This window comes from Saccoglossus kowalevskii, chromosome 5, assembly GCF_978046115.1.
Source record: "Saccoglossus kowalevskii chromosome 5, keSacKowa6.1, whole genome shotgun sequence".
In the NCBI taxonomy this organism is placed as follows: domain Eukaryota; kingdom Metazoa; phylum Hemichordata; class Enteropneusta; family Harrimaniidae; genus Saccoglossus; species Saccoglossus kowalevskii.
In genome coordinates this window covers 21733017-21744671 of record NC_140645.1, presented here as the reverse complement: position 1 = coordinate 21744671, position 11655 = coordinate 21733017, and the positions used below count along the sequence as shown (strand labels likewise).

Below are 11655 nucleotides of genomic sequence, written 5' to 3'. Positions count from 1 at the left end.
CATGTTTATATTCCAGCTATATTACTATAAACAAAACTTTATATCTTAAATTTGATAACTAATTGGGACTGTGCCATGCATGGCTTGTTTCCTATATTTTACATTCAACACATCAAAAATCAGTGAAAATAAACTCCATACATAACACCTAAAAGGCCTTTTCAGCGAAAATTAAATCCAGCCAAAATGAAGTATTTTACAGTATAAAATGTTTAATTGTTATAATGTATTTTCATTCTACATTCATAAATTTTTACTTGTATCTTCTCGCATTTTTGTGAGACAGTTTGTCTTGTGAGAATATAAAACCTGAGACAAAAATCAATAAATGTCTCTCTCTGTTTTTCCCCACAGGGTGTGATAGAATATTCACTTTGTCTATTTTTTGCCAAATTAGTCAGTTATACATTTTTATTTTGGTTACCGTTGTACATTAAAAACAAGGCAGGTAAGTGTTGACATTTCTTCGTCTTTAATTTTTGACAGAATCGGATGATGGGTCAACTTAGATAAACATTTTGAACTATAAAACAGTTTCAGATATTGTACAAAATTATTTGTCAGCTGGTGCCAAAAGTTGACAATAGCACTCAATGAGTTGAACACTATTTATATGCAACTATTATTACCTTGGTCGTATCATCAAATATGGAATGCAGAATGTCTGTCACTGTTATTGTTGTCGTCGTCGTTGTTAATAAGTGTTAATGTGTGCACAATAACTTCACTAATTCAATTCCAAACTTTATCAAACTTGGTCACCTGATTCATCTGTATAAAATCTTTCCTTAGTATGAACGACAGATGTCCTGTGTGAAACAAACTATAAAGAAAATAATATTATATAACAAAGGGCAAGCAAGGTCACCAGAGTTAAACTATATTATATTTATTTATTTGTAGCTCATTTTACGGATGAACAAGCTGCCGACTTATCAACATTTTTTGATGTGGGTGGTATTATTGGTGGTATTTTGTCAGGAGTCGTATCAGATCGCCTCGGAGGTAGAGCTTGTACGGTGTTCATCAGTTTACTTATAGGTGCTCCAATGGTGAGTTATTTCTAACTTTTAGTTATTATGAGAATATCGCAAAGGTATGCATAAACACAGTGCATCATAAGAATTGACTGACACTGCAACCACATACTGTCTTACTGTATACTTTGCGGTATCCTCATGCCCGTTGTATGAAGCTCAGCACTGTGGAAGATGGTTGGAATTAGTTACACTTTGTTGCTACATTCTTTTCACAAATGTCCGTCGTGTTGGAAATATCCTGTAATCATTACATATTTGGAATTCACATTTTTACTTTGTTCAAATCATTGTAGATGAGATTAACCCTTTGAACACCAAAGCCAACTTTTGTTACCATTCACAAAATAGTTCTATATACCGTATGTGCATATTAATTAGGTAATTTGCATATCATTAACCATTTGAACCCAAAGTCAACTTTTGTTACCATTCAAAAAATAGTTCTATATACCGTATGTGCATATTAATTAGGTAATTTGCATATCATTAACCATTTGAACCCAAAGTCAACTTTTGTTACCATTCAAAAAATAGTTCTATATACCGTATGTGCATATTAATTAGGTAATTTGCATATCATTAACCATTTGAACCCAAAGTCAACTTTTGTTACCATTCACAAAATAGTTCTATATACCGTATGTGCATATTAATTAGGTAATTTGCATATCATTAACCCTTTAAACACCAAAGCCAACTTTTGTTACCATTCACAAAATAGTTCTATCTACCGTATGTGCATATTGATTAGATAATTTGCATATCATTAACCCTTTCAACAACAAAGCCAACTTTTGTTACCATTCATAAAATAGTTCTATATAACATATGTGCATATTGATTAGGTAATTTGCATATCATTAACCCTTTGAACACCAAAGCCAACTTTTGTTACCATTCACAAAATAGTTCTATATAACGTATGTGCATATTGATTAGGTAATTTGCATATCATTAACCCTTTGAACACAAAAGCCAACTTTTGTTACCATTCACAAAATAGTTCTGTATACTGAATATGCATATTAATTAGTTAATTTGCATATCATTAACCTTTTGAACACCAAAGCCAACTTTTGTTACCATTCACAAAATAGTTCTATATAACATATGTGCATACTAATTAGGTAATTTGCATATCATTAACCATTTGAACACCAAAGACAACTTTTGTTACCATTCACAAAATAGTTCTATATACCATATGTGCATATTGATTAGGTAATTTGCATATCATTAACCCTTTGAACCCAAAGTCAACTTTTGTCACCATTCACAAAATAAAATAAAAACATTTTTCAAAGATTATTTTTTCAAAATTTTGCTCTAGACCTGTAACTAATGGACAATTATGTCAATTTAATCCAAAATTATTAAAAATAATATAGTAAAATAGTCAAAAATAGACAAAATCTTGCAGCAACATTTTGGCAGGAAATATTATGGTACTCAAAAGGTTAAGAAGAGAAAAATGTCTCTTGTTGATTTCGTCGAAAAACTTTTCCTTTTGGTTACTTAAACAGTTTTTAACCTGTTTGAGATCTCGGCCAAGTTCACTTAAAATTGCTTTCTTGTAATTACAATACAATTTTTTTTCTGATAATCTTCAAATTTGGGAATCTTATCAATCATTATGAAATGTCAACCAAAGTCAATTTTACTATAGCATGTACAATTTTTAAGATATGGGGTAATATTTGTTAAATATAGAAATAAGTCAACAGAATGAGGACATTTATACAGCTGATAATGAGAAACAGATGATAGTTAGATCTGTCAATTAGATAAAAGTAGTGAACCAATATGCTGTTTTCATCACAAGTATCAAATCTGCTGGGTCCATAGCGTTTGAAAGTCTTTGGAGTTTTTGAGGTCTGGAAAGTCTTTGAGTTGTCTTTAAATTACAGGAAAAATGAAAAAAATCTTTGAAAAGTCTTCATAACTATTAATTCATTCTAGAAAGGCTAGGGAACTACCATATCCTCAGAACTTTGATGAGCTTTGGTGATGATGTTGGCGTGAATTAAGGGTCAAAATGCAAGAAAGTTTGGGAACAGGGCTGGAAAAGTCTTGGAAATCATTTGGCTCTTGGTGCTATGGACCCTGATCTGGTTAATTTTCTTATATATTTTACTGCACTATTATTTGGGAACTTTTATACAATTCATATTATATAATTCTATAACGGACATAAAGATTTATTTAGTACATGTATTAATGGAGGAATATGAATATTAAATAGTTTTTTTTAGCTCCGCTGTGATTATAGATGACAGAGCAGAGCTGTTCATATAACTGTATAGGTGATTGTCAGTTTTCGTCCGTCCGTCAACAATTGCATTTTTGATTACTTCTTGAAACCTTTCAGCTCATTGACAATTGCTTTCAAAATTGATACTTGGTATGTATGGTACCTTGGGTCGACCTCTTTTGTTCATTTCGTGACAAAATCTTTAATTCTTGTTGTTTAGTCTAAGTTCTCAGTGGAAAAGGTTGTAATAATTACGCTATATTCTAATATGGTAGAATCCTGTGCTTTAACGCAAAATTACGGCATATTGTGACAGATAGTAATAGACTTACAGCAACAGTATCAAACGACTTATATAGATATAATATATAGTACTCGGAATACATTTTCTAAATTCAACCACTTGCCTGCTAGAAATGTGTCTTTTTAAAACGTTGCACAATGTGCTCTCAAATTGTTTGTAAACAATTATATTGCTTATATTGAACCATCAATATTGTCACTTTACTACATGTTCTAGTAACTTTCCTATGATTCTTTTCAGATGTTTATTTATAATTATTTCGGTCATATTGCCGTTTGGTTCAACATAATCATGTTAATTCTAAGTGGTATATTCATCAATGGTCCTTATGCTCTGATAACAACTGCTGTTGCTGCCGATCTTGTAAGTATCGTCGGTTCTATTGTGAGTTTTCTAGTGAGTACAGTTAAAAGGTGATCATCTGTCATTCTTGCAACACTATATTTCTCGGAACTTTGCTGATGGTATTTGTTAAGACTTTTGTATCAACTGTTTGGTTAACATTAACACACACACACACACAGACAGTGTTATTACATAGTGTCCATATTTTCTTTTCATCCATAGGGTACGCATCCCTCATTAGAGGGTAATTCCAAAGCATTGTCAACAGTTACTGCCATTATTGATGGTACAGGTTCAATTGGTGCTGCTCTTGGTCCACTCCTCACAGGAGTCATCAACCCCTATGGCTGGAATAATGTATTTTATATGCTAATAGCAGCAGACCTTACTGCTTGTGTTGTAAGTTAGAATTTCATTTTCCTCTTTATCTGTTATTACTCCCCGCTCGTACGCAGTCAGAAAACAGCGGACTTGTATTTTGACCTTTGTGTTTCCGTGCCTCCATGCCTCTGTGCGTGTGTACGTCCAGACCTGTATCTTAGAAATGCCTGGACCAATCATAGTCAAACTTCACACATACATCATACATGATATTATACATATGCACATCTATTTGTTTCACTATCTGATTCAAGATGGCCAAATGGTGACCATTTTTGTGCTGAAAAATAATCAAAATCAAGCATTTATGGATGGATTTTGTTTAAATTTGTTTGTTGTTTGGACATTATGGGACCTTGATGCACATCAATTTATTTTTCAGATTCAATTTAAAATGTCCAACTGGCGACTATTTTGTTTTAATGAATGCAGTTCTAGTGCCATATCACTGCCATGCTTTGACTCATTATGATGAAATTTTATATATTCATTATACATCATGTCATAAATATATTCGTTTGACTATCTGATTCAAAATGGCCAAATGGCAGCCATTTTTGTGCTGAAAAAATCATCAAAAATCAAGCATTTCTGGAATTCCAAAACTGGGTCTTCGCATTTATAGATGGATTTTGTTCAAACTTGGTACATACATTGGAGATTATGGGTTCCTGATGCACGTTATTTTATTTTACAGATTGGATTCAAAAATGCTTTGAATGATTATGTTCAAATTTTATATACTGTAAAACATGTTGAAAAAGCGACATGCAATTTTAGCGAATTGTGGTAAAATGACGTAATAGCGAAGTGTTGATTAAGCGAATCTCTCTTGTCATTGTCGATTTCCTGTTTTCACAATACTTTCCTGTCGCGTGCCAAAACAAATGCACAGTTAACACCTTCATAAAAACAAAGAAAAACTGTCAAGTGTATACAAATCCCCAAACCTTGGCCATTTTGAATGTATAATAAAGTCATTAGCGACATCTTGAATTAACGAATCAGTTCTCGCTAAATTCGCTAAAAAGACATGCTTGCAAAAAAAACATGTTTTACAGTATTCATTTTACATCATGTTATAGATATATAGAAGTTATCAAAATGGCCGACTGGTGGCCATTTTGTTTTAATTAATGCTGTTCCAGAGCAATATTTCTCAATATGGACAAGTACTTGTTTGATGATCAGATACAAGATGTCAATCATTTTAATATTAAAAAATCCTCAAGCATTATCTTCTGGATCCATACTTCTGACATGTTTATGTTCCAACTATATTACTTATAAACAAAACTATATATCTTAAATTTGATAACTTACTGGGACTATGCCATGCTTACTGTACGATATTTTTCCCAACATTCTGCACATTTCTATGCATTTTTCTATAATTTCTTTAATTTTGGTCAAAATTTAATATAAATTCCCATTGGCTACAATGTTTTGATCAAAATTGTTAAAAAAGTATGAAACACTGATGTTGATTTATTTGTAGAAATTGACAAAAGTTGACTTTGTAAATCAAAGCAATGAACCAGGTTTCACGGTATAAGTTCCTTAATGCCCTAACCCCACCCTTTCTCAGCAATTTATCACAACATAAGGAAAAGTTTATATTTGCTCTCTTAACTGTTATTGTAACTTTTCTTCCAGTTTATGACCCGATTAGTGATACGAGAATTGAAGGGTTGGTGCTGCAGTCCACAAACAGGATATGTCAGATCAGAAGACAGGTATGATAATTATTATATTGGTCATTTAATGAACTGATTATAATTACCTCATTAGCATATTCTAATATCATGGGTCAAGTTATGTTCATATGTAGATCATCAATAATTCTTGACCCCAGAAGTTTATTTTGCCTACCTCATTAGCATACTCTAATATCATTGGTCCAGTTATGTTCATATGTAGATCATCAATAATTCTTGACCCCAGAAGTTTATTTTGCCTACCTCATTAGCATACTCTAATATCATTGATCAAGATATGCTCATATGTAGATCATTATTAACTCTTTACCACAGAATTTTATTTTTACCTATCTCATTGATATGATGTTGCCATCTTTGATCATCTAAGCTTAGAGTAGAACGATTACAATTTCACAGACTTGATGTATTTTTACTAATATTTATTAATTGTATAATTTATTTTAGTTAATTTTTGTTCATCTTCATCGTCATGGTAATATAAATGGCACATTTTATTTGTCTCGTTGCCTGCCACTTTATATGTAAATAGTAAATGTTATGTTTGTATTAAAGTAAAATATACTGTAAACTGGTAAATTTTTGCTGTCTAAAATATATTTTCCTAGACATGCCAAAATTTAAAAATTCACAGTATATACATTCTATTGTCTGCCCACCAGTGATGTAATATGAACATATAAGGGTTTCCATGTCATGTGATATTATTTGTCAGAGTATGTCATCGAATCCACCATTTTATTTATGTCAGAATACATACTATTTAGGGGATATTATGTCACCTGAGCATCTGGTGTATTGATATGTCAAAAGCAATGCAGTTTAAAATGGTGGATTAAAATAGTTGATTAAACAATAAATTAATCGTGAAAGATTTTTTGCTTCTTTAATGTTTCGTGTGTTCCCATGTCAACACATTACATCAAATTCTGAATGTCCAAATCTTTGATGCATATTCAGGCATATTGCTGACCATGCATGTTGTGAATTTACAAGCCTGTTTCTGACTTGAGTATCACACACATAACTCCTATTTGGTCTATTGTAGATTGTAAACTAATGATAGCTGATCATGTGTTTTGTAGTTACAGAGATGTGCATGAAACAGATTGTTGGCATGACAACATGCTCCTTAACTCAGTGTTTGTAATACCCAGACACCATATATGGAAGTTATTTGCATAATCTCCCAGTGAGCATTGCATCTTTATTGATGACAGTTCAACATTTTCCTTTCAGTGTTTGTAGTCCCCAGACACCATATATAGAAGTAATTTGCATAATCTTCTAGAGAGAATTACATTTCCATTGATGGCGTTACAACATGCTCCTCCAGTCAGTGTTAGTAATACCCAGACACCATATATAGAAGTAATTTGCATAATCTCTGAGAGAGAATTACATGTCCATTGATAGCATGACAACATGCTCCTCAAGTCAGTGTTAGTAATACCCAGACACCATATATAGAAGTAATTTGCATAATCTCTGAGAGAGAATTACATGTCCATTGATAGCATGACAACATGCTCCTTAAGTCAGTGTTAGTAATACCCAGACACCATATATGGACGTTCTTTGCATAATCTCCCAGTGAGCATTGCATCTTCATTGATGACAATTCAAGATGCTTCTTTCGGTGTTTGTAGTTCCCAGACACCATATATAGAAGTAATATGCATAATCTCCTAGAGAGAATTACATTTCCATTGATGGCGTTACAACATGCTCCTCCAGTCAGTGTGTTTGTTTTTTGATAATTTTGGACTAAACATATTTTTCCAGATTACAGGGTTGAAAAAATGATTTCATTCTGTAAAAGATGACAAAAGTTAACTTTTGCGTTGAAAGGGTTGCTTGTATACTGGCTTCTAGATTTGAGTAAAAAATTCACGAAACACAGACAAAATAGATAATCAATGTTTTTCTTTATTCTACAGGGAGCCACTTCTTACTACAGACATACTACAGGAAACTGATAAAACAGACGAAAATGGGACCATACAGTGATTTTTAAAACAGTGTACATATATTGCAACTGTATTTTTTATAGATTAAATGGGTAGTCAATTGAAGAACATGGAAACACTTCAATTTTTTTGTAATGAGTCAAAACTGTCATCATTAAATGATTCTGCCAACTCAAGGAGCTTACCAAAATATTATTACTGTCTTAAGGAGTCTCATTCAGAAATAGTACCATCCTAGGGGTTATTATTATGTACTATCATCATTCACAGAACAATTCAATAATGCTGCCCTCTTGAGGGATCTCATTCAGTTATAAATATACCGGTATATTAAGATTGTATCATAGTTATTTTTCATCAGCATCTTAAGGAGCTACATTGTTAAGATACCTTGCTTCTCTGAAATTCTGTAATCACTTTAATTCTGGGAGAAAATTTTCACCAATTTTCTAAGTTGTGTAAATTTCTCTGCTGTTCTATGACATGGTATGTCAGCGACTTTCGCCAAATTTTTTCATCACGAATGTCAAAAAGATCATTTTATTTATAGAAGAGAAAATTAACTAGTTTACAGCAAATTGCAATACTAGTACTATGTATGGAGCCACTTTTATTGCCATGTAGGCCACTCAAACATTTCTTTTGTTTATCTTGAAATGTTTAAATTTATTTGACAAAATACATTCATTTACATTTATTGAAAGCTTTACAGGAAATAATTCTGTTTGTACCCTACACCTACCCTCCAGCACTCATTTCATTGCACATGCCCCTCCTAAGGACACCTATAGTTATCTAGAGGGTGCATATACAATTGAATTGAGGGGCTTGGGATGAGGACTGGAGTTAGGATTAGGGGTGGGGTACAAAAAGAACTCTTTCCGTTTACATATCATGAGTGATGAGGTGTTGTTTTCAGGACTTCATTTTTATGATTATAGTATATAGACATGCACTTACCGGTACTTGTAAATCTTTTTAATATTTCTTTTCCCAAAGTTGATAATAGTTGATAAACATACTGAAATATTGAAATCTTCGCAACTCTAAGAATCTTGTGAAAAATTTTGAGCTACATGTAGCAGCATTGTAGAGGGGGAAATATTAACTGTGGTTAATTTTAGCAGAATTGATGTTACAGGGTAATTCACTAGGTTTAAATTGATTTGTGAAGAAAACAATATATTCTTTTCTTAATATTGCACATTTCCAGAGTTTTAATTAACCTTTTCACTACCAGTTTCCTCTTTTTATCACAAAATAGTCCTGTGTGTTGTCTGTACTTTCCTTCAGAAGATTGGGACAAAATAATCAAATTGTTTGAGTAAAAACTAAAAATTAACTCAAATTGTGTCCGTTTGCTTATGATTCATTTTCAGAAATATTGAAGAATATAAGAGAAAAGTGCAGGAAAATTTGGGCGAGAAAATCTGGTGGTGAAAAGGTTAAGCTATCATTAAAATAAGCAAAAATAAAACCCAGTGAATAATTAAAGTGAGAGGGTCATCACCTGCACATGAGCGGGAATTGGGTCTCAAGCGAAGATAACAACACGCTAAAAATACAAAGGTTCATGGGTAGACAATGACACGCTATATCCATCTGACGTATACGCAGGTGATGTCTCTCCCATTTTAAGCCCTGTAGGGTAAGATTTGCTCTATGCAATTTTGTTTGTATGCTGCATAAAAGGTATGACCTATGGCATACTGTAGAATGCTTTATTTTTGCTTGGAATTTATTTTCGCTATTTACACCGAAGGGATGATTCCGTTAAAATAAAATCCAGCGAATATACTTTTTTTCCTATATTTCACATTAAACTCATCAAAAATCAGTGAAAATAAATTCCATACAAAACGCTCAAAAAGCCTTTTCAGCGAAAATTGATTCCAGCGAAAATAAAGTATTACACAGTATTATGAGGCTGAAATTAACATGTTTCTTTTTTTGAAAACAGTCGCCATTTTGTGCAATTATTTGATTCTTCTGAAATGCCTGATTTCTTCTGAAATGTGATGTCAGTTGAACAATTATTACCCATAGATAGCATTGGTAATTAGAGCAACTTTTTTTTTTACTTCAAAAATGTTTTATTGTAATTTGCCTTAATGATTTCAATGGATAACTATTCAACAGACTGATGCCTGAAACAAACCTGTTGAATGGCGCCCTCTAGAGACAAAATTGACTCATCGGAAATGGGCTTCTATAACCATGGTTACTAAACCGGTTAGTAATCATGCTATAGCCAATTCAAGGGAATTCTTTGGATTTGAATAAGGCATGATTGTCTTCCATGGTTAATTTTTTTTTTATAAATTTCCATAAAATATTCATACCTTCCTGGAATTCATTGTAAAACGTCAGAAACATGACTTGGAATGAATGGATGTTAAAAAATTACAATTCTTGAAACTCCAAAGAACTTGTGTATGGTTGACCCTGATGCTCTCACAGTTACGTGATTGAACACACTGATGGGTTAAATTAAAAATAAAAAAATAAATGTCTTTCCTTAAAAAATGAGCTGTTTCCTATGCCTTGTTCAGACAGCAAAAGCATGGCTTCCCCCAGCAGCCTATTTTTCAGTCCGCCTCAAAGGTCTCTTTCATGAAAAACAGAGAGCGAAAAACTTAATATGAAAGGATAGTATTGCATAAGTATTTGTTGTTTCAAGCACAGCCAAATATTTTTAACTTACTGCAGCATCATTAAATTACACGATGTGGTGGATTTCTTGAGCATTACATTTTGCAGTTTCACGTCAAAACAATCAAACTTCAAACAGAATGACAATCACAACAAAGAATTTATAAAGCAGCTTGCAATGACAACACAAGCAAAAATACACAATTTTGAATTTTTGGTGTTCGCGAAAATAAAAACTACTTAAATATTTGAGTTGAGAGAGTTTAAAAATTTCCAATATAAATATTTTTTCGTCTCGTTATTTTGCTGTATATCTGTCTTTTAAAAAGTTTTCTGAATTGGTTTTACAAATTTTTTTTTTCAGATTATTTATAACAGTCTATGCCTTATGCTGTAAACCGAAATTAAAGTTAAATTTTTACAGAGATTCGTGTGATTTTTTTCCTGCTGTGGGACATAAATTGATATATTATAATTCAAAGCAATGTTAATGGTTTTTGAGGTTAAAGTTCATGACATTCTGTAAAAATAATATTTCATTGGTTTTTGAAGCTTGTCAGCGAAATACAGAATTGAGTAAATTCATTCTTGTGAATCTCCCAAATTTTTTAATTTAACAGATTTGCCTGTTATGAATTTACGGATAGTTGTGACTGACACATTTGGGAAAGAAATTTTCTAAATGATTTGTTGCAATTGGCTTTTGATGTACCCAAATTGGTTTGTGAATTATGAACCTCAATTGTATGCGATTTTCCAATTCAAAATTGCTGTCAAAGTAGCATATTGCTGGTCTCATGCCACTAATTAACCAATTTAAATGCTTTGCAAGAACCAATGAAATTTTTTTTTTCTCAGGTGCTCCCTGTTTGAAGGCGTAATCACCTGGGTCAAAGGTGAGACCAACATGTGGTCTTTTATTCTGAGTGTATTTGGATGTTCTAATCTTGGTGGTTTTCCAGTGATTTCTCTAAGTGCAATCCAAATACAGTAG

General features: G+C 32.3%; 1 protein-coding gene across 1 annotated transcript in view; it reads left to right on the top strand.

The window, feature by feature from the left end:
* Positions 1-11088, top strand: part of LOC100371274 (glucose-6-phosphate exchanger SLC37A2-like) — a 32603-nt gene extending 21515 nt beyond the window's left edge. Inside the window, exons 10-15 of the mRNA XM_006819664.3 lie at positions 355-448; positions 904-1052; positions 3836-3958; positions 4163-4339; positions 5978-6057; positions 7980-11088. Coding sequence (XP_006819727.1) covers positions 355-448; positions 904-1052; positions 3836-3958; positions 4163-4339; positions 5978-6057; positions 7980-8049 — 693 coding nt within the window. The 3' untranslated portion in view covers positions 8050-11088. The remainder of the gene's footprint in view (positions 1-354; positions 449-903; positions 1053-3835; positions 3959-4162; positions 4340-5977; positions 6058-7979) is intronic.
* Positions 11089-11655: the final 567 nt, after the last annotated feature.